The 24,801-nt window shown below is 36.8% G+C and overlaps 1 protein-coding gene across 1 annotated transcript in view; it reads left to right on the top strand.

Moving 5' to 3' along the window:
* The window catches only part of SLC2A13 (solute carrier family 2 member 13), a 367,374-nt gene that overhangs the window by 53,275 nt on the left and 289,298 nt on the right, over nucleotides 1-24,801 (top strand). The window contains exon 2 of the mRNA XM_055250265.2: nucleotides 5,460-5,619. Within this exon, the coding sequence (XP_055106240.1) occupies nucleotides 5,460-5,619 (160 nt within the window). The remainder of the gene's footprint in view (nucleotides 1-5,459; nucleotides 5,620-24,801) is intronic.

The following is a 24,801-nucleotide window of genomic DNA, read 5'->3' as shown; positions in this document are numbered from 1 at the left end:
GTCATTTTTCTTACTAATTGTTCCAAGCTCTTTAACATGATGTCTGGTGGCAGTAAGTCACTTAGCAGGCAATAGGGGCAGGGAAGAGAGAAGACTTTTCTGCCCCTAGAAGTTTATGTATGCTAGTCAAAGTAAGAAGGTCAAAAATAAAATGTTTCTGAGACATTTCCAAAGGATCACATAGGCATGACACCCAGCCCTTTAATGGCACATTACAAAAGTTAGAGGACCTAGATCTGTGAGACCCATTTTGATATTAACTTGCCATGTGGCTTTCTGAAAATCTCTTTATATCTGTCTCTGGGGCTGGGCATCATTACCTTTCATAGGGGGATAATAAATTGTATCAGTTCCACCAGCCTGTTTTAGGATTTTTTGTTTGTTTGTTTGTTTTTTTGAGATGGAGTCTTTGCTCTTTCGCCAGGCTGTAGTGCAGTGGTACAATCTTAGCTCACTGCAACCTCCGCCTCCCAGGTTCAAGCAATTCCCCTGCCTCAGCCTCCCGAGTAGCTGGGATTACAGGCATGTGCCACCATGCCTGGCTAATTTTTTTGTATTTTAGTAGAGACGGGGTTTCACTGTGTTGGCCAGGATGGTCTCAATCTCCTGATCTCATGATCCATCTGCCTTGGCCTCCCAAAGTGCTGGGATTATAGGCATGAACCAACTGTGCCCAGCCTGATAGGATGATTTTACATGATATGACAAAATGATAACATAGAAAGCTTTTAAAAATAACATAGTATTGAAAGGTAAGGTAGACATTTGCTCATCATGAACCTTCTCAGTTCCCCCTCCTAGACCCTTAATCGTTGGACTGTTTCAGGATCCTATTCTAAGCATTCTTCTTGTATGCCATTGAGTGATCTTACCCGTTTCCATGGTTTCAGTTATGCGCTTTGTCCCCATAGGACCATCCTCTGAGCTCCACCTAGGTGTGTAACTCCCAAGCCCTACCTGGCCGAATGTCAGTTTGATGTTGCATTTGAAGAAATATAGTCCAGCAACTAAAAGCAATAGTAAGGCAGAACTGCTCTTAACTTATTTCTCTTGAAGAATATAATAGCATGTAGGTTACAAATCAGCATTATTTCTTAAAATCGCTGTCATCTCCTCACTTCCCTGCTCAAGGGTTACTCCCTTTGTTACAGGCTCCCATTTTCTCCAGACTGACCCCGAGACTCTCACTCACAACTGTTTTTTGTCTTTTTTGCTCTTAACTTCTCCCTACATACCTCATGATTTGCCCATGTTTTCTTTTCTCCACCCTTTTTTTGCCTAGCATGATAAAAGCTCAAGAACTAGACTGACAAAGACCAAATTCTCCCTTGAGGATAAAGGAGGAGACAGGTTATTCTGACGAAGACCTTATTGGGTAGGGGAAACAGGGAGGGGGTGGGACAACTCACATGTAAATAATCTATATTCCCAGCACACCATCAGGCAGGCCACTTACTATCTACTTCTATATTTCACAAAGTGCCTCTGACTCAATTCTATCTATGACCTGACCTCATTATCTTGTACTCAAACTTCATTTTTGCCCCTCCCTATCTTTGTACAAAGTGCCCATCATGCTTCTAGTTGCCTTTTCCTGACATCAAAATATCATCCTCAGCTTCCTTCTCTCCTTATCCTTCACATCCTATTCATATTCTCTTTAACCTAGATACCAAAGACATAATTCTCACATCTCTTCATTTCAGTCCATCACCATTGCTGCCAGTGTACGTGTTGCTTCCCTGCAATCAATTTTCCATACTCCAACTAGAATGATCTAGTTGATCCTGATCATTGAACCTGATCATGCATCTTCCTCTTCTACCCTATTCAGAGGCTTCTGCGTACCAAGCCCTTAATTTGGCCTTTAAGATCCTTCACACTGTGGTTGATCCTTGCCCATTTCTCTAAAAGTAGTCCGCCACCCCTTCCTCAGCAGGGTGCCTTTCTTCCTGCCTGAAGGCCCTTATCTAAGCTGATCTGATTGTCTGCAGTACCTCCCAACTCTCGCCTACCTCCAACCTACTCTCACTTACTTATTCACTACATCTCAGCTTAAATATGACTTCTATCCAAGGCCCCTCTGACTCTTCAGGCTGCGCCGGTCCCTTTGCTATAGTCTGATGTTCCTCACACTTCCCCTTTGGCAAGACCCATCCCACTCAACTAGCAGACCCTGAGCTCCATGAGAACAGAGCTCATGTCTCTCTCCTACAGCACTATCTCCAAAGTGCTTAACACAGTTCCCAGCTCAGACCCAGTGTCTGATGAATACTCAGTGATTAATGGATGCTGCTTCCATGACTTAGGTGCCCTCTGTCTCTCCCGTCTTATCTGCACACATATTCCGCCTCACATTTTCTATTTATCTCTCAGAAAACCCTGTGTCATTTCATCTATTTTAAGCTCATGTTCTGTACAGAATTGTCTGCCCAACCTTTCCAACTACCACCTGGTCATTGTCAGCATGCCACAGTAGAATCCAGTGTATAGCTTTCTTATGACCCTTACCATGTCATTTTGAAGTTATTTACTTGATTGTATGCTTTTGTGAGTAGGTCTTATGTGTACTTTCCTTCATAGCAGGGACCCTATTTTATTTGTACTCATCCTTATAATCCTGTCACCTACTATAGAAGGAATTGGGATGCCTCATAACTAGAGATGATAATAAGAATAAAAATAATTGCTGATATTATTGACTACCTTCTGTAAGCCAGGCACAATTTTAAATGCTTTACTTAACTCATTGAATCCTCTCATCTCCTATGAAGGAGTTACTTTTATTCTTCCTATTTTATAGATGAGGAACTTTAGACCCAGAAAGGTCAAGTACGTTGTCCAAACTTAACCAGCTGGTAAGTGGCAAGGCTGGAATTGAAACCCACTGGTTCCAGAGCCTCCCCTTACTTATGATGATCGGTCAATATAGTTTGTGCCATCAAAATCGGGTTTTAGAATCTTGCTGTCCGCTTTAAATTCTGATTCTTCTACCTACTCATCATGTGACCTGAGGTATGAAAAATGGAGATAATTACATGCCCTTTAAAGGGATATCCTGAGGATTAAATAAGATTATTAGTCCCTATAAAATATCTGCTGAATGTAGGCAGTTGTTGCAGTGTTAAGTCAGCCTGAGCACTCATTGGACAGAAGGTCTTTTATGGTTCTTTCCAACTCCAAATCCAATGAGTCTGTCTTCAGTCTTTACCCTTTGTCAGTACGTGTTACTTTCAAAGCTCTGGTGTTTGTTTTAAATAATCGAACTTTATCAGGGTCTGAGGACATACCTGCATTTCTGTCAAGTAAAATCTATGTGTTTCTTATGAGCCTGTGTTGCCTAAAACCACAGTCCTGATCTCCCATGCTCAAATCTGGGGCTACATGGCTAAATAAAGATCTCTGTCTAAAGAGGACAACCCAATTCCTGTTTATAGTCAGACCATAGCAGAAAAAGAAATCCAAATTGTAAGTTATTGTTTGAATTATGAAAGTTTGAGATGTTCTAATAGTAAAAGAACTGGAGAGAATATACAAATCCCGTGTCAACATTTGCAGCAGACGTTTGTTTCCTCTTTCCAAGTTAGATGAGGGCATTTCAGGGTGGTCTGTGCTATTAAACTGATTAGCAGTCAAATGGAAACTTCAGCTGCTTAGGTGGTGATTTAATTGTGAAGACTATTAATACTGTGTCTATTAGCACATGCTTATTATTCTATGAAACTCAAAGTCATAAAATTATTGACAGACACTACAGTAGCAAACAACATTGGTGGAAATTAGTATCTAGTTCTGAGACTTAATGGTTTGACTTGTGTGCAAATTTAGTAACTACTTATCAGTAGTTATGCAATAATACAGTGAATTTTCCCAAATAAATATGTATTACTTAAATAAATCTTGCCTATCTGTTCGTTTATGTATTTATTTGCCTTGTTCAAAGATGTAACAAAGCAAATAAAAATAGAGGAAAAATACACTTATAATAGGATAAATTACAACTGTTATGGCATTAGGAGAGAGTTTGGGTCACGAAATAATACCTTGAAGTCCAAAAACATTGGATGGAGGTGGGCCTCTCTGACTGTGTACATAAAAAGGGAAATGAAAAAAAGCTGCGATTTATAATAGCCATCAACTAACAAAAATCACTTGTAGAAAACCACAACTCTTACAGTTACTGAGACCATAGAGAAATGTCTCTTGCTGTATGGAATGTAATAAACAGCACCTTCAACAGCCCTTGTACAGAAAACACAGCAACAGCTTTCTTAGTACTGATTCCTTCAACACAAGCTATTTTTTGCCATCATAAATTCGTTACAAAGCAATTAGTTAAAAGCAATTCTGTATAGATCTGTTTTATTCATTTTATTGATGTTCTGGCTTAATCTAAGGATTGATTTATAGTATCTAGAGATATAAACATTAAATTTTTTAGGCAATCTTTTTTTTATGGAGGCTTTGGTAAGTATTGATTAGATACAGCAAATCAATATCTGTCCAACCTTTGGGTAAGGCTGAATACTATAACAGGCTACATAATACTAAATACTAAAATAGGCTAAATAATCAGACATACATGGAAATTGCAGGTGCCACAAGAGGGTGAGACTTTAAGAAATCATTTGGATTGGCTCAAAGTTCTGTACTGTACAACTTTAGGTTTTTAAACACACAGTAAGCCTCAAGATCACTCTGGAGAATTTTAAAAGGACGATCTCATCCCCCAACTCTGTAGTTTTCTGTTTAGTAGGTCTGGGGTGGGTGAGGTAAGAGCCATTTTATTTAAAGAAAAAAGTCACATAAGTAATTCTGGTTATCAGTGAAGTTAGAACTACCGCCATAGAGAATACTGCATTAATTTCAGATAGAAAAGAATTTAAAGCTAATATAACCAAATACACCTTAGCTGTAAAACTCTTTTATTCTGAAATGCACACCTAGCCAGTTGAATAAGATGATTTATTATATGAATTTCTTATTAGTAAACCAATGAAAAGTTTAGTAAATCTACTGGCATCTAACTATGTCTTTAAATAGTTAATATGTATCCTAAGATAATTTTTTATTCTCACTATTGTCTGATTACATTTCCATATAGACTAAAAATATTTCAGTAATCATTCTATCTAGAGAACTTTTTTTGCTATTTTTAGTCTTCAAGAAGTTATAAAGCATACTTATATACACTCTGAAATTATCTTAGGTCTTTAGGCGTGCTTTCATTTGTAGGCTTTCAAGTGACAATAAGAAAAATGATATCTCACATACATTTTTACCTGTCTGCAGTAGCCCCAAATTAGTTACGAACAAAATCTTAAATATGTGGTAAACCTTTGCTTAAAGTAGAAAACAAAGCCCATATATGTAAGTGTATGCCTAAATCTAGCATTAGTATTTATTACAACAGAAATCTTGAGTAAATGTCTCACATTTACTTTTCATTGTTTTTATAGGCATTGCTTCTATGACAGTGCCAGTGTACATTGCGGAGGTCTCACCACCCAATTTAAGAGGCCGATTAGTCACCATTAATACCCTCTTCATCACAGGAGGGCAGTTCTTTGCAAGTGTTGTTGATGGAGCCTTCAGTTATCTCCAGAAGGATGGATGGAGGTTTGTAAATACTTTTTACATTTAATTTTTCAAATCATGATTTTGGGGAAGGGGAGAAAAATTGAGAAATCATAGTCAAAATATAGCTATGTGTTTTGAATCATTATTGCTAATTTATAAGTAGGTGGCATTCAGCAAAACTGAGAGTGGACAGGAAGCTGATATTTATTTTGATGATAGACAAGGAACCTACCATTAAGAATTGATATTTACAGGGCTTTTTTAGCATTTAGGTGACATTTCTCACACTGTGTGCAATCTTTTGCAATATTTGTTTAAAAATGAATGCAGTGATAAATATGTATGGAGTTCGTGAATTCTATAATGATTGACAAGCTGTTTATGAACTACAGATATAACTAACATCCTTTTTTGCATTCTGGAAGCTACATTTTGATCTGAAAGAAACCTAGTGTTTAAAGATAAAAATATACCTCTATAAAAAGATATACGTGAGTTTAAAATATAAGAATTATTCCTTGATATTTGGCTTATTTTGAATCAATAAATGACAAAAGTGGTTTTAAAACTGCTTTAAAATAAATACAAACTAAATATTATTAAAACAAAATCTTACATTAAAGCTTAAAAGATATTATGGGCTCCGGATTTTGATATCTTTATAGTACTCATGTAACTGTTCCAGAGAAATTTTATTAAAAGGCGTTAGAGGTTATACAATATTGCCTATCTTGTTTTCTTGCCTCTACTTATTAGAACAAATATTTATTCAGTATTTACTTCTCTGTAGATACTGGGGAATAGATTATTCAACAAGATAAACTCAAACCCTTGCTTGCATGGCTTTTACAGTGTTGATGTTAATCTTCAACAGTAGAAGAAAAAAGGGTGTGGACTGGGTGTGGTGGCTCACACCTGTAATACCAACACTTCAGGAGGCCAAGGTGGGCGGATCACTTGAGGTCAGGAGTTTGAGACCAGCCTGGCCAACATGGTGAAACCCTGTCTCTACTGAAAAATAGAAAAATTAGCCAGGTGTGGTGGCACACACCTGTAATTCCAGCTACTTGGGAGGCTGAGGCAGGAGAATCACTCGAACCCGGAAGGCAGAGGTTGCAGTGAGCCGAGAGCGCACCACTGCACTCCAGCCTGGACAACAGAGCGAGACTCCATCTCAAAAAAAAAAGAAAGACAAAGGTGCAATGTGATGTGGACCTAGGGAATTAAACCACTTGTGAGAAGCACAATAAACCTTGTGGCTTAGGATGAACCATGAAAGACCTAAACGTGTGAAGTTTTAATTAAAAGTCATGTGAGAAAACTCTTTAAAGCTAATGAGGGCCTACATTTGTAAGGACCATTAAGGGGAGGGCACAGTTTTTAAAAACAGTTGTTGTGTCTGCAGACGTTGCTAAACTGAAGCAGCAAATGTCATCTTTTTTCTTTTCTACTCAGTAGATGAAGAGAAAGAGGAAAGACGGTAACTGTTCTCAGTATAACCTGGTATTTTGAGTTTTTCTTGTAAATGCAATGGAAGTCAGTCTTTCAGCTTACATGTCTTTAAGAAGTTCTAAATCATCAATTTATATTTTGTTAAAAATTTTTATTAATGTAAGAAATATAGATATATTCAAATGCATAGCATGTATAGTTGCTTAAATCACATTTTTCACTTATGCATAACAATTAAGAAATCTTTTCTCAGTCCTGGTTAGGAAAGAGAAAGATCTTACAGTAGTGACAATACATTTATGAATGTGGTGTGCCTGTGTAAAAGCGGAGGTGTTGGGACAAGCCTGAAACCCCCTTCCAGAGGCAAGGAGACATCATAGACAGACCTGGATTCAAATCTGTTTTTTACCATTGATTAGCTAAGAACCCCAAACAAGTCATTTAGCCCCTCTGAGCTTCACTTTTCTATAAAGTAGAACCAGAAATACTTATAAGATTATTGTGGGATCCAAATTACTTATTATATGTAAAGTGTTTAGCCTAGCGCTTGGCACATGGCAGATAATAAATGAAGAATCACACTATTAGTTGCTGTTCTGATGAATTGAGTAAAAGATGGATGCTACTACTGATGTAAGAGAGGCTGAAGGAAAATCAACATTCTGTGTTACCTGTTTTCTTTATTGGCAAGAATGATGCTTCAAGATGGTAGGGCAGAAGACTAGAGAAAAAAAGATTTAAAGTGTATTGCTGCTGTGGGAAGCATGAGAAGGAAAAGACGAGGGACAACACATGATTTCCAAGTGACCATGGAATCCCATCTGAAGCTGGAGACATATATTTGCAGTAAAGCCAATTAGCATGCTGGTGTTTATTTTTCCGGCAATACTGGATTGCCTAGGGATGAAAAAATAAAATAAGAGTATGGGAAAACCAACTCTGGTTGATATATAGACCAAGGTATTAATAACCAGATTGTTTTGAACCCAATTTATTGTTCGCATGAATACACGTTTAATTATGTATACATGGAAACATTTTTCCTTTTTTTTAGGTGAATTTTCTCTGTTATTGTCTTCTGTTATCTAGTATCCTTATCAGTATATTTATCTCATCTGACTCCTGGGCTAATAGGAATGTGGTTATAAGCAAATAAAGATTGAAGTGCTACCTTAGCGTTAACTTTAGACTCTGGAGTTTTCAACAATGATAACTTATTCATAATTATAACAGTAGATAACTCATCACTTTTATTTTTATTTTTTTATTTTTATTTTTTATTATTATACTTTAAGTTTTAGGGTACATGTGCACAATGTGCAGGTTTGTTACATGTGTATCCATGTGCCATGTTGGTGTGCTGCACCCATTAACTGGTCATTTAGCATTAGGTATATCTCCTAATGCTGTCCCTCCCCACTCCCCCCACCCCACAACAGTACCCGGAGTGTGATGTTCCCCTTCCTGTGTCCATGTGTTCTCACTGTTTAATTCCCACCTATGAGTGAGAACATGCGGTGTTTGGTTTTTTGTCCTTGTGATAGTTTACTGAGAATGATGGTTTCCAGTTTCATCCATGTCCCTACAAAGGACATGAACTCATCATTTTTTATGGCTGCATAGTATTCCATGGTGTATATGTGCCACATTTTCTTAATCCAGTCTATCATTGTTGGACATTTGGGTTGGTTCCAAGTCTTTGCTCTTGTGAATAGTGCCGCAATAAACATACGTGTGCATGTGTCTTTATAGCAGCATGATTTATAGTCCTTTGGGTATATACCCAGTAATAGGATGGCTGGGTCAAATGGTATTTCTAGTTCTAGAACCCTGAGGAGTCGCCACACTGACTTCCACAATGGTTGAATTAGTTTACAGTCCTACCAACAGTGTAAAAGTGTTCCTATTTCTCCACATCCTTTCTAGCACCTTTGTTTTCTGATTTTTTAATGATGGCCATTCTAACTGGTGTGAGATGGTATCTCATTATGGCTTTGGTTTGCATTTCTCTGATGGCCGGTGATGATGAGCATTTTTTCATGTGTTTTTTGGCTGCATAAATGTCTTTTTTTGAGAAGTGTCTGTTCATGTCCTCTGCCCACTTTTTGATGGGGTTGTTTGTTTTTTTCTTGTAAATTTGTTTGAGTTCATTGTAGATTCTGGATATTAGCCCTTTGTCAGATGAGTAGGTTGCGAAAATTTTCTCCCATTTTGTAGGTTGCCTGTTCACTCTGATGGTAGTTTCTTTTGCTGTGCAGAAGCTCTTTAGTTGAATTAGATCCCATTTGTCAATTTTGGCTTTTGTTGCCATTGCTTTTGGTGTTTTAGACATGAAGTCCTTGCCCATGCCTATGTCCTGAATGGTATTGCCTAGGTTTTCTTGTAGGGTTTTTATGGTTTTAGGTCTAACATGTAAGTCTTTAATCCATCTTGAATTAATTTTTGTATAAGGTGTAAGGAAGGGATCCAGTTTCAGCTTTCTACATATGGCTAGCCAGTTTTCCCAGCACCATTTATTGAATAGGGAATCCTTTTCCCATTGCTTGTTTTTGTCAGGTTTGTCAAAGATCAGATAGTTGTAGATATGCGGCATTATTTCTGAGGGCTCTGTTCTGTTCCATTGATCTATGTCTCTGTTTTGGTACCAGTACCATGCTGTTTTGGTTACTGTAGCCTTGTAGTATAGTTTGAAGTCAGGTAGCGTGATGCCTCCAGCTTTGTTCTTTTGGCTTAGGATTTTCTTGGCAATGCGAGCTCTTTCTTGGTTCCATATGAACTTTAAAGTAGCTTTTTCCAATTCTTTGAAGAAAGTCATTGGTAGCTTGATGGGGATGCCATTGAATCTATAAATGACCTTGGGCAGTATGGCCATTTTCACGATATTGATTCTTCCAACCCATGAGCATGGAATGTTCTTCCATTTGTTTGTATCCTCTTCTATTTCATTGAGCAGTGGTTTGTAGTTCTCCTTGAAGAGGTCCTTCACATCCCTTGTAAGTTGGATTCCTAGGTATTTTATTCTCTTTGAAGCAATTGTGAATGGGAGTTCACTCATGATTTGACTTTCTGTATGTCTGTGATTGGTGTACAAGAATGCGCGTGAGTTTTGCACATTTATTTTGTATCCTGAGACTTTGCTGAAGTCAGCTTAAGGAGATTTTGGGCCGAGATGATGGGGTTTTCTAGGTATACAATCATGTCATCTGCAAACAGGGACAATTTGACTCCCTGTTTTCCTAATTGAATACCCTTTATTTCCTTCTCCTGCCTGATTGCCCTGGCCAGAACTTCCAACACTATGTTGAATAGGAGTGGTGAGAGAGGGCATCCCTGTCTTGTGCCATTGCCTAGGGATGAAAAAATAAGAGCATGGGAAAACTAACTCCGGTTGATATATAGACCAAGGTATTAATAACCAGATTGTTTTGAACCCAATTTATTGTTCGCATGAATACACGTTTAATTATGTATACATGCAAACATTTTTCCTTTTTTTAGATGAATTTTCTCTGTTATTGTCTTCTGTTATCTAGTATCCTTATCAGTATATTTATCTCATCTGACTCCTGGGCTAATAGGAATGTGGTTATAAGCAAATAAAGATTGAAGTGCTACCTTAGCGTTAACTTTAGACTCTGGAGTTTTCAACAATGATAACTTATTCATAATTATAACAATAGATAACTCATCACTTTTATAGCAATATGTTTCAAAAATCTTAAGGAAAAATCTGAAGGAAATGTGGGTCTAAGTATATCATGTAAAATCTCTTTTCCATACTCATGTTTTTATATATCTTCACATTAGATGTCCCCAGTCTTCAAATAATTTGAATATTTTAAATTTGTTTATTTCCCTTTTTGGCTTTTATTGCTTCTGAAACTCTACCTCAAGTTTCTAATATTTAATTTTATACTACAATACACAGTGTCCCAGATTTACTGGTCTTGCATTATAGTGATGAACAGTTTCAGCATCTCGTAGCAAATACCATTTGATCCTAACCAAAATCTTGACAGGTTAGTGGAATTGGTATTATTCTCATTTTGCAGATTAAAAACTTGATGCCTAGAGAAGTTAAATATTTGCCTGAGACCACATAGCTATTACTTGGCCTTGGCAGAGATTAGATTCAAATCTTCTTATTCAAAAGCTAACTCCTTTCTTCCTCATGGTTCTGCTTTCAAGCATTTACAATCTAACAGCCAAAATTTTTGATAATTTTTACAGTAGTGATTGGATTAAGACAGATGGAAGATGAAATCGATCGACAGAAAAGCAATTTAGATTTTGATGTTGTAGAAACATTATAGTTCACCTTTTATGCCAGATGGGTCAAAGTTTCTGTTCTCTTATTTTTTAGATATCGTAGAAATAAATTGTTTTCTGCTGAACAACTGGAAGTTTACTTTCTCTAGGAAAAAGAATTGCTGGTAGCAGATTCAATGTTGCTGTTTTTCTGGCACTTCAGTATCATAGTACGTTCTGTACTGGGAAGGACACCATCTGGCTTCATGAAGAAAGAGGAAATAAAATTTTGAAAATATTGTTAAAGATTTGATCTTTTAATAAAAACAACTTTATTGAGATGTAATTCATGCACCATTCAACTCATCCATTTAAATTGTACAATTACTTGGCTTTTAGTTTATTCCCAAAGCTATGCAACCATCGCCATAATCAAATTTAGAACATTTTCATCACCCTAAAAAGAAACCTTGCACTCCTTAGCCATCACCCGCTAACCCCCCAAACTGTCCCACATTTAGGCAACCATTAATCTACTTTGTGTTTCTATAGGTTTATGTATTCTGTATATTTCATATATGAATATGTAGTTCTTTATGACTGGCTTCTTTCACTTAGCAAATTTTCAAGGTTCATCTAAGTTGTAGTATGTGTCAGTACTTCATTTCTTTTTATAGCAAATAATAATATGGATATACCACATTTTGTTTATTCATCAGTTGATAGGTATTGTTAACATTTTGGGGCTATATAAATAATGATGCTGTGAACATTTGTGTACAAATTTGAGGATAGACATAGGCGTTTACTTCTCTTGGATATACACCTATCTGTGGAATTGCTAGGCCATATGATAACTGTATTTAGCTTTTTGAGGATTGGCCAGACTGCTTCCAAAGTGGCTGCATTATTTTACATTCCCATAAGCAACGTATGAGGGTTTCAATTTTTCCATGTCCTAGTAAACACTTGTTATTTGTCTTTTTTGATTACAGTATCCTAGTGGGTGTGAAGTGGCATCTCATTGTGGTTTTGATTTGCATTTCTCTAATGAGTAATCATGAGGATAACTTGTTTTTTTCCTAATATATTGTAGTGTTGACAAAGATAGAAGAGATGTTTCGATAGTTAATATTAATGATAAAGTTCTATTGCTGCTTGCGCTTTTCTTTGCATATGTATATATTTGCATTATAGTGACAAACAGTTTCAGCATCTGGTAGCAAATACCATTTGATCCTAACCAAAGTCTTGACAGGTTAGTGGAATTGGTTATTCTCATTTTGCAGATTAAAAACTTGATGCTCAGAGAAGCATATATATATATATCATCATCACTTGCAACAAATGTCCCACTTTGGTGGAAGATGTTGATAATTGGGGAGGCTATGCGTACGTGGGCAGGAAGTGTATGGGAGATCTCTGTACCTTCCTCTTAATTTTTTGATAATAGCAAAAACATTGGAGGCAGTAAATGGAATTATATATTTGTGAAATGGTGCAGCAGTATCTCTAGGTAGACTGATAAGTGAAAGATGCGTGTTTTTATCTGTAGAACAATGACTAGAATGTATTACAAAAGGAAACACATAAGAAGCCATTATGAGCATTAAAACGCAATACTTAAAATATTTGGATAAGCTGAATAAATGCAATAAATTAAGAACACAGGAAGCTCTAATATTCTCACCTAGCCAGTGTTCCAGCAGTCATACAATGTTATTTACAGGATCAAATGAGTTAGTAGCAGTGAACATGCTTACACGTATATATATATACATATATATATATAGAGAGAGAGAGAGACAGAGAGAGAGTTTATTTTTATTTTTATTTTTAGTAGAGATGAGGTTTCACCATGTTGGCCAGGCTGGTCTCAAACTCCTGACCTCAAGTGAGCCACCTGCCTCAGTTTCCCAAAGTGCTGGGATTACAGGTGTGAGTCACCATACCTGTCTTCTTTGCTAATATTTTTTAATCTTATTTCATGAACATAGTGAGATTTACTCACTACACTTCAAGCAAACAAAAATATCCTTTTTTGAAAATTGCTTAGTTAAATCCTGGCTTATCAGTAAATATATAGTAAGTGAACTTAGCCATCAGAATGATCTGTCTAGAAAACTTATCTGGGCATGCCACTAGTAAAATGTTTCAAGACTGTCTATTTCCTACAGGGAAAAAAAAAATTAAATTCTTTATCATGGCTTGTAGTACCCAATCCATGCATTCTTTTAAAGATTCTTCTAACTACTGTTGCCCCCCACTCCATTTTATGTAATACCCACGCTTATAAACCAACCACATCTTGCTTTGTCATGTTTCTAGTTTTTTGGTTTTTTTTTTCCTCCTTATGCTCTTTTTTGCCTGTAATGTCTCCCTACCCTATCCAGGGATTCTGGTCCAGCTCCTGTTTGTCCTGTAAATCTCTGCTCATGAATCATGGAAACTCTGTTCCTTTGTCTTTTCATAATACTTTCTACAAAGCTCCATTTTTATACTCACCATATTATTTTCAACTACTTGCTTACTTTTCTATCTCCTGTCATTCGTTTTGGAAGTCCTGAATGTCATTGACCTTTTACTCATTTTTAGATCTAGGAAGGGCGCAGAACATAGTAAATATTCAGTAAATGTTTATTGAACTGAGCTGAAATTCACTGGGCTCTAGGGAAGGGACTCTTAATTAGCATAAAAAGATATTGATTATAAACCAAAATACCAATGTATTAATTTATACAGAGGGATATATATACTTCATAGATAGGTGAAAATTAAATTACTAATGTTATGTGTTTCTGAGGATAAAAATAAGAGAAAGAAAATTAGTTTCTGAGCCTATGGAAATTTATCTCCTTCAAAAGAATATGCCTCCCTAGGAACCTGAAAACTTTCATTATTTTCTCTTTGGTAATGCCGATTTTCAAATGAGTGTTTCTGTATGTACAAGTATATAGTCATCATGTGATTTGTATTAATAGGGATAGGTATATATACAGAGAGGCTAAATTTTTCTGTTTTATGCTGATTTTTACTCATCTTATTCCTAGATTTACTAAAAAAAAAAAAACAGGCTTATCTTATTCCACCTCACTAAACTATGTACAACCATTTGTTAAATGTCTGGTTGTGCTAGTCATTTTCATGTTTCATCATTTAATTGATGTGAATAGGTATTGAATGAAAAATACAAAATATTAGTCCTGGGAACCTCTACAGGAGAGATTTTCCTGAGTATCCTGAGGCTGACTCATGCACAATGTGAGACATGCTAAGTTCTGAAGAATTGATGGGACTCAGGTGGACACAGGTGGATATGGGAGGCAGAGTGTAGACCAGGAGGGGGTAGGATCAGGGAGGATTAAGACTATAGTGATGATGTACATGAGAGGCTGAAGCCAGATTCCAATGGTCTATGAATTCAAGTCCAACTTCTGTCTACAGGTAAAGGGAATGTATTATTTTTTTAACAGAGTGTGCCATGACAGGAGTCAAAGATCACTACGGCAGTGATGCCCAGAACTAACTGGGGCTCTCGCCTCTTGGGTAGATTTAGGAAACATATTTGTGAGGCTGCTGCCAAGGTACAGGTGTGAGGTTATACTTCTGGAGTCATCAGTTGGTGTGGAAATCATTCATTCATTCATTCAAAAAGAGTTTCTTGACACTTTCTGCATACTAGTCTTGTATTTAATACTAGAGATGGAAAGATGGATAAGAAGTGCTCCTGTCCTGAAGCCTCTAATAGGAGAGAGACTTTTTTTTTAGTCTGTTGAGTAAATGATGGATATAGTGTTATGGGAGCTTCCAAGAGGAGTGAATAACTTAGCCTCACGACAGAAAGATAGTTGAGCTTTTTGAATAAAAGAATTCCAGGTACAGTGAGGGAGAGGGAAATTCTAGGTGAAATGTAATCTTCAAAGCCCCTGTCATCTGAAAGAGCCAGTCACGTTTGGACAAGAATAAGAAGTTAGAGCAGCTAGGAGAGGGCTATGATGATCATCTGGGAGTTTGGGGGTGAAGTGGGCAGGCCGGCCTTTGATGAGTGTGAATGGAACTTGAAATCCTTTGCTCTCACTTTCATAACACATTAGATTTGGGTTTGTTTATTGAAGGCCTCAAAAAAGACCAGCCTGGCCAAAATGGCAAAACCCCGTCTCTACTAAAAAAAAAAAAATTAGCTGGGCGTGGTGGTGGGCGCCTGTAATCCCAGTTACTCGGGAGGCTGCGGCAAAGAATTGGTTGAACCCGGGAGGCGGAGGTTGCAGTGAGCCGAGATCGTGCCACTGCACTCCAGCCTGGGTGACAGAGCTAGACTCCATCTCAAATAATAATAATAATTTTAAAATCCACATCAATAAGATGCTTCTGAGAATGATATTTAAATGGGGATGTTATTTCTAAACAAATTTATGCTGGAGAATGTGTTCTTAAAATTTCATGTTAATAGATCAGTGGTACTTGGCTCTATATGAAATGTAGAATATGAGTCAATCACTATCTTAAAAATAGAAGTATGCAGTGGTCATTTTAAGAATGATAGATTTAGATAGCATATGTATTAATTGGTGGCAAAGTCTGATTACAAGTAAATACCTGCCAGGTGCCTTGGCTTACGCCTGTAATCCCAGCACTTTGGGAGGCTAAGGCGGGTGGATCACCTGAGGTCAGGAGTTCAAGACCACCCTGGCCAACATGGTGAAACCCCATCTCTACCAAAAAATAGAAAAATTAGCTGGATGTAGTGGCACATGCCTGTAGTCTCAGCTACTCAGGAGGCTGAGGTGGGAGAATCTTGAACCTGGGAGGCAGAGGTTGCAGTGAGCCAAGATCACGCCACTGCACTCCAACCTGGGTGACGGAGTGAGACCCTTTGTCAAAACAACCCCAAAAAAGTAAATACCTTAGTGCTGAAGATATAAATACGACTGTTTATCATGAAGATATTATAGTGTGGTGGGAAAAATATGTTTAAGATTTGCTTTCACAGCATATGAATTAATTTATCTAAGCTCTAATATTCTCACCTACCCAGTGTTCCAGCAGTCATACAATGTTATTTACAGGATCAAATGAGTTAGTAGCAGTGCACATGCTTACAGACTCTTCAATGCTGTTAGGTATTGTTTGCTGTTATCTTCAGAATGTTTTAGGTTAAGTCTCTATATTCGGCATTTAAGCTGGCAATACAAATTGCTCTCACCTTCAGTTATCTGATTTTTTTCCAGGAAAATGTAAACATGGTTTGGTAATGACAGAACAGTTTGTATAAGTCTAATTCCCCTGAAGATGACCATTATAAAACATGGACAGAATGTATGAAAGTATGGAGCATGGAAGATATTTAGGATAGTGAAAATACTCTTTATTATACTTTAATGGCAGATACATGCCATTATACATTTGTCCAAACCCATGAACTATATAGCACCAACGGTGAAACCTAATGTAAACTTTGGATTATAGGTGATAATGATGTGCTAATGTGGGCTCCTCACTTGCAACAAATGTCCCACTTTGGTGGAAGATGTTGATAATTGGGGAGGCTATGCATACGTGGGCAGGAAGTGTATGGGAGATCTCTGTACCTTCCTCTTAATTTTTTGATAATAGCAAAAACATTGGAGGCAGTAAATGGAATTATATATTTGTGAAATGGTGCAGCAGTATCTCTAGGTAGACTGATAAGTGAAAGATGCATGTTTTTATCTGTAGAACAATGACTAGAATGTATTACAAAAGGAAACACATAAGAAGCCATTATGAGCATTAAAACGCAATACTTAAAATATTTGGATAAGCTGAATAAATGCAATAAATTAAGAACACAGGAATGAATAAGAGATGGCACAAATAGCAAATAGCAAAATGGTATACCTAAAACCCATTTATGGTAATAATTACATTAAATGTAAAAAATTATTGCGTACTAAAAATGTGGCACAGATCTACACTGTCTAAAGAGACACACTTTAATGCTATTAGATTCAAAATGAAAGGTTGGGAAAGATGTAATATACAAAAGTGAGTATAGGAAGGCTGGTGTGGCTATATTAATAGTTACACAAAGTAGACTTCTAGACAATATTAGCAGAGATAAAGAAGGACATTTTCTAATGACAAAAGAGCCAAGTCATCCGAAATAATAATGATACAAAATGTGTTGTTTATCTGATAAGATAGCTTCAAAATACATGAAGCAAAAATTATCAGCTGGCAGTTAGCCAACAGTGTGAATGCACTTAATTCTGTAGAGCTGTATACTTAAAAGTGGATAAAATGGTAATTTTATTTATATTTTACCACAATAAAAAATAGGCAAGTCGAGCTTATATTTGCAGAATTTTTAATTCTCTTTTTTAACAACAGTAGAACAACTAGATAAAAGATAGATTACAATACTATTAAATACCTTGTCAAAACTGACATTTGTAGACTGCTACATCCAACAATTGCACTATACATATTATTTTACTTTCTTTTTCCTTTCCTTTTCCCTTTCCCTTTTTCTTTTCTTTTCTTTCCTTTCCTTTTCTTTCTTTTTTTTTTTTTTTTTTGAGACAGGGTCTTGCTGTGTCATCCAGGCTGGTATGCAGTGGCATGAAGATGGCTCACTGCAGCCTCAACCTCCTGGGCTCAAGTGACCCTCCCGCCTCAGCCTCCTGAGTAGCCAGGACTAGAAGCACATGCCACCATGCCCATTAATTTTTGTATTTTTTTTGTAGAGACAGGGTTTTACCATGTTGCCCAGGCTTGTCTTAAACTCTTGGGCTCAAGTGATCCACCCACCTTGGGCTGGCATTACAGGCGTGAGCCACCATGCCTGGCCTTATGCATTATTTTTCAAGTTTACATTAGACAGTCTCCAGAATTCATCATATCCTGGGGTATAAAATAAATGTTAATAATTTATTAAATAAATAAATGAAATATATGCCCCCTGACCATAGCAGAATTAAATTAGAAACCAATAACAATAAGATAGCCAGAAAAAGCTGCAAATCTTTGTAAATTAAAGTAGCAGGTTCTAAATAATTCATGGGTCTAAGGAGAAATCAGAAGGAAAATTGGAAACTAGCTTTGAATGGAAAGAAAATACAATATATTAAAATTTGTGAAATGCAGCTACAGCAGTGCTTAGATGCAAATATGTAGCTTAAAAGTGATTACAGTAGAGAAGAGGAAAGGTTTAAAGTCAATGATCTAAGTTTCATGTTAAGAAGCTAGAAAAATAGGAGCAAATTAAACCCAATGGTCAATGTAACAGTTGGTTCTTTGAAAAGATTAATCAAATTGATAAACTGGCTACGACTGATTAAACTGATTAAGAATAAAAAGATAAAGTACAAATTATCAATATCAGGAATAAAAGAGGGCATGTCATTCTATGGACATTACGAGGATAATGAAGGACCAACTTTGAACAACTGTGAACAACTTTGTGCCAATAAATTTACCAACTTACATGGGATGGTCATTTGCTTGACAATCACAACTTACCAAAAATGGACATAAAATGGAAAATTTGAGTATCCCTATATTTATTAAAGAAGCTAAATCATTATTAATAAGTTACCTGCAAAGCAAATTCCAGGCCCATATAGAATTTTTTTTTTTTTTTTTGAGACCGGATCTCACTCTGGCACTCAGGTGGCTGGAATGCAGTGGCAGGATCATAGCTCACTTACAGCATCGACCGCCTAGGCTCAAGGGATCCTCCCACCTCAGCCTCCTGAGTAGCTGAGACCACAGGCACATGCAACCACACCCAGCAAATTTTTGTATTTTTTGTAGGGATGAGGTTTCACCTTGTTTCCTGGGCTGGTTTTGAAATCCTGAGCTTAAGCAATCCACACACTGCAGCCTCCCAAATTGCTGAGATTAGAGGTGTGGGCCATTGCACCCAGCCCCTGGTGAATTCTATAAAATATTTAAGGAAGAAATAGCTTCAATCTTAAACCAAAACTTTAAGAAAATAAAGGTAGAATAAACACGTCCCAATAAGGTTTTTGAAGCCAGCATAATTCTAATACTAGGGCCTGAGTTGTTACAAGAAAAGTAAATTTGAGTCCAATTTCATGAACTCAGACCAAAAAGTATCCTTAACAAAAAATTAGTAAAACTGAACCAAGCAGTGTGTAAAAGGGGAGTAAATCATGACCCAGGAAGGTTGGTTGGTTTAGCATATGGAAAAATAATCCATGCAAGTCACCATATTGAAATTATTCAATGGAGGCAAATCTGTATTATCATCTCAGTATATGCAGAGAAAATATTTGAGAGAATAACATTAATTTATGATAAAACCTTTCAGCAAACCAGAGTAGAAAATGACATCCACACAAAAAAATTGCAGCCAACTTTATTCTCAGTGGTGAAAAAATGATGCTTTCCCTTATGACTGTTTGCTAGGCAAAGATATCCACTATCATCACTTACATTCATTCAACCAGAAAAGTTGGTTCTAATTTTTTTATGGAAAATCAGAGGACCTAGAATTGCTAAACTATCTCAGAGAACAAAGTTGGAGGATTCACTGTCTAATTTCAAGACTTATTATAACACTAAAGTAATCAAGCCAGTCTGGTAACAGTAGATAAACGAATCAGTGACATAGAAGGAACAACCATATGAATGAATTTTTAAAATATTGTGCTGATTAAAAGAAGCTAGACACAAAACAGTACATTCCCCATGATTCCATATGAAGTTCATCAATGTGCAATGGGGACAGAAATTTGATCAGTGGTTGTCTATGACAACGGGGATTGACTGGAAAAGGGGTACGAGAGAACTTCCTGAATTATGGAAATGTTCTCTTTCTTGATCGAGATAGTGTTGACAAGGGTGTGCCTATTTTCTTAAAATTCAGAATGGTTGCACCTTGCATCTCTGCATTTTCTTGTATATAAATTTTACCTAAAAAATAAATTAATTTCAGCCTTATGGTGGATTTCTCTGTTATATTCCTGTTCTGCATTGGCCAGTGAATAATATAAATATTTCTGCCAGAATTTCTTTCTAATAGCTTCTGTTGGAATAACTGCTCTCCTTACTCCTCCTACACTGGGCCTGAACCCCCATCATGGCAGTTAAAGAATCCTATTTTGTTTGATGATTACTGGAGCATAGGTTACTTGAAGCAAGGGATGTCTGCTGATCATTACTGTTTCTCTGTAATCCCTAGCTCAGATGTTTTCATGGATGATTCTCAGAGTTTGGGGGAAAAAAAGGATATGTGTATATTTAAGAAGTGTGTACATTATTTTCAGCAACAGTACTGTGAATTTTGTGCAGGTCTTAACGTATTTTACCATACAGTTTAAAACTATTTAATATGTGTGCAAAATGCCACATTCATTGATTTCAACAATATCATATTCTGTCAGAACATATTTTGCTTCTTCCCCTATAATCATGACATTTTAAATAACCCTGGCCAAGCCACTTATATGCTGATATTAATTTACTTGGTGGAGTCTTCTTCTAAGCTATGTAGACAGGGTTAGTATTTTGTTATGTTTACTTACCTGGTAGTTAGGGTTTGTTTGTTTACAGTGTACACAGAATCCTTCTCGAGGTAACACAGATGTTGATCATTTGCGGATCATATATTACCTGATTTTAACGTGAAACATTGAAATTTTTCTTAGGTACCTTCAGCCATGGTCTTATGTTTATTCTCTAGCTACCATCTGATTATCAAGTGTATCAGTCATCAGGGTGCATATCTTACATGGTCCTTGGTGGCAGAGGAAAAGTAACTTTCCAGCCTGGGATCTCAATGTGGCAATGTTTTCTTTTCTGCTAAAATAGACTTGTGAAGCATGAACTAAAATTTAAAAATATGTTACCAAGTAAGTTGCTGTAACATAACTCTAGCAACTGGCTAAATTCAGTGTTATCTGTTTGCATTTAAAACTTTTGCATTAAGTAGAAACATATTACATAAATCATAACTTATCTTTGGTGACCATGTTATCATGTAAATATCTAGGTTATTGATCAATAACGATGACCATTTCTTTTGTAAATCCATGGATAGAGATCTTTTAGTAAACACATCACTCATGTGATTATTCCTTCAGTATATGAAAAATTCAAAATTCATTGGAACATTGAACAATGTAGTTGGATAGCTCTGGATGTAGGGCTGAGGGCAGTGTTCTTGGATGAGGTTGAAGGGGTTTGAGTTATGCTTTTTTAAGGGGAAAATGTTTCACTGTCCTGTTTATCATTGGAAAGTTCTAGCTCGGGGGATGCCATCTCTGGGTAAGTTTTTTCATGATGCTCAGTGATTAGCTTTAGTGCTTGGCATTTAACATACATTCAGGAGATGTTTGCTGGGTAAATAGCTGAGTAACAGCTCAGAGAAATCACAAGGCTTAGCTTTCCAAGCAAACACAATACATCTTCATTAGGTAGTGTTTTAAAAGAATCTACTGATTCTAATTGCTAACCCTTTTTATTTTCAGTGAACTAATGCAGGAAAAAAAGATTTTGAGTTTATTTTATAGTTATTTGTGAAAGGATACCAACTTGAAGCTAAGAATTTTGAAGAATACATCATCTTAATATTTATAATATTCCTCTGAGCTATTCAGAATGGGCTAACATGGACATGATTTGTTAATCAATAGCAAAAGTGCAAGCCAGAAGACAGAGTGGAAATAAAACTTAATTGGAATTACAGATACAGTTTTTTCATTTCATTTTTTTTTTTTTTTAGTTTAAGACAGTATTGGATATTATTTAGAGAATTTACTAAAAAGCCCCACTGTACTCAGGATGACATTTCAGAGATTGTCAGTGAGCCAATCTTAGTGTTTCAGAAAGTATCAAGTTTAACTGTGACTAAAAAGTATGAGGTGGTTATTTTGCTTGGAACCACAGTTTTGACAACATGAAGTTGGGAAACCAGTAAGGAAGTGATAGTTGACCTGTACCTTAATGCTTTCATGGCCTGTTGGGAGGATAATTGGCTAAATGAGTATGGTGTCTGAAAACCTTTACTGTGCCTCTCAAAGTGAAAAGTGTCTTCTCTTAGTAGAATTCAGCTCCTCAAGGGCTATAAAAACAATTGCATGTTTTTAAAAAAATATAATGTAGTGTAATAAACTTCCCTTAACTAGGATAGTTTTTCCATTACAGCTTGACTTAAAATGAAAACCACAGATCGTATAGATCTTCCAGTGTAAGGCGTTGGCAACTTCTTCATGTCATTTGGGAATTTAAGCAGGAACAGGAACATAGGGGAGAAGGGAAAGAAACAGAGCACACTTGCAGGACACAATTGTTCACTCCTGTACAATTTCTTCAGGAGGAATGAGGCTTGGGGAAACCTTTGGGACGCAGAGATTGAAAAATAAAGAGAAAGCAACTTTCGATCGTATTCATCGTAGAAAATGTTTTCGAAGGATCAAATCCTTTAAAATCTTGCAATCGAATATTTTTGCTCCTAATGGTTTTTTAAAAATACCTACCTTCTTATTATCCAAATTTTTCCTGTATGAAAAGCTTACTAGTGTATGTTAAAGAAACATTAAATAAAACTTTAGTTTGGCACAGTGGTCAAAATAAGCAGTACAAATTTACCCTTTACACATGAGGTATTTTAACTAGTAGTCAGCTATTTTAACAGTAATGCTCTTAGGGAGTTCCGATCTAGTAAGGATAGGTGTTGAGAGAATCACAGGATATTCCATTTCCTATTAGCAGTTCTGTGTTATTTAAATCCAGCTTGCAGTTACCCAGCCCAGTGGGTTTGGGCACCTGTGCTGGGCACAATTAGGAGTGACAGCTCCCAGCCAGCCAGCTTTGCTTTTGCTTTGTTATTTCTGCAGTGTTTTACTGCATTCAACAGAGGTGAGGGAATAATACTCCCAAAGGGAACCTCTGAATTCTTTAAACATGAAGCTAAGGTAAATTAATGCACTTTTTTATGTGTTCTACAGAATTAATTATCAAGTAATTATCAAGTAATTATTGAACAGTTAATATAGCTTGACTTACAATAAACATTTATTGTAGGAGCCAGACTTCCTGGATTTTAACTGTAGTTCTGTTGCATACTAACCATGTATCTTCTTTGTGCCTCATTTCTTTGTCTATAAAGTGGGGATAATAATGGCACTCGCCTCATAGGGTTGTTGTGAGATCATAGGAGTAAATGTTTCCTAACTGTTCTGAACAGTGCTTGGCACACGGTAACTGGTGTTACACATTAGCTGTTACTATTGCTATTAGTATTGTTACTAAACAATTACATGTCTATGCTGAGATTTTCACATATTTGGAAAATAATCATCACGCCTCCGGAACCACTAAAGAGCAGATAACATGCTAACTCATGTTATCAGTTCAGAGAGGAGGTCAATGATCATGAAGTGCAAAATTCTGTGACTTAAGGAAGCAGATATTAGAGGATTATTGTCTTTAGTTATATAGGTGAGAGCAGCAGGATTGCTTTAAAACAGGAATGAGAGTGAATGTTTAGTTCAGTGAAGGACCTGTTTAGTTTGTTGTGAGGCCCCTGGCCATCTGATGGAAGAGACAGCAGGCTTACTCATCAGAGGTCTGGCCCCAGGAATGCAGGATCCACGATTCACAGAGCTTTGGTCTCTGGAATTGAGAAGGCTTAACCCGAGGTGAAATTGGTGGGATTGTTCTTTGTTGATAGCTGGCCTAACCTTGTCATTTGGAAGCATTCCTCACCCTTTAAATGGCCTGCTTTGGTAGGCAGGTGCTGGTACTGCTAGCTGTGCCAGAAAATAGTTCATTTCATAACTGTAAGTTTAGAAAATTTTAAATCTTTAGATGAGTGATCGTGATGGTAAAGAACATACTAAAGATTTTAAAACTCATGAGAGCTTGGCATGTCTGCTTGACTGTGTGTTTGTCTGGTGCGCTTGCTTGTCCGTAGAAGATAAATGGCTTTTGCCGTAAGGTGTGGACCCTGGGTGCTTGTTGTTCATGTTTACCCCGGGTTTTAAAAACATTTAGATCCTTGGTTCTCAGTCACAACTGCACATTAGCACCACCTGGAGAGCTTTTAATAAAACAGAACTCCCTGGGCCCAGAGCCCAGATCAATTAATCAAAATCCTGGGGAAGGGTGGGGCCTGGAAACTGGTGGGTTTTACCAGCCTCCTAGGTGATTCTAATGTGAAGCCAGGTTTAGAATCCCCGACTTAATTTAGAATAATAAGATCTCTTGTATCAATAGGAGACTACTTGCTTTTCTGGGGACTGCCTGCCCCAGTATATCGGAATACTCTGTCATTCATCTAATTCCTGCTTTCCTTGGATTTAGAGGACTGGTAGTCCTACTACTGCCTTAGTTTAGTTTATAAAGATCCTTCTCTTTTTGTCTCATGTTGAAATTTTTATTAGTACCACAGCAAAACAGCCTCTTATTTATCTTTCCTATTCTCCAGTCTGCACATCGTTAGAGGAATGTTTTTCTTAAGAAAGAAATTGGTTAGTTCTACCTGCTGAAAATTTAGTTGGGTGATACAGCCAG

Source organism: Symphalangus syndactylus, chromosome 17 (genome assembly GCF_028878055.3).
Source record: "Symphalangus syndactylus isolate Jambi chromosome 17, NHGRI_mSymSyn1-v2.1_pri, whole genome shotgun sequence".
Taxonomy (NCBI): domain Eukaryota; kingdom Metazoa; phylum Chordata; class Mammalia; order Primates; family Hylobatidae; genus Symphalangus; species Symphalangus syndactylus.
This window is presented reverse-complemented; position numbering and strand designations above follow the sequence as displayed.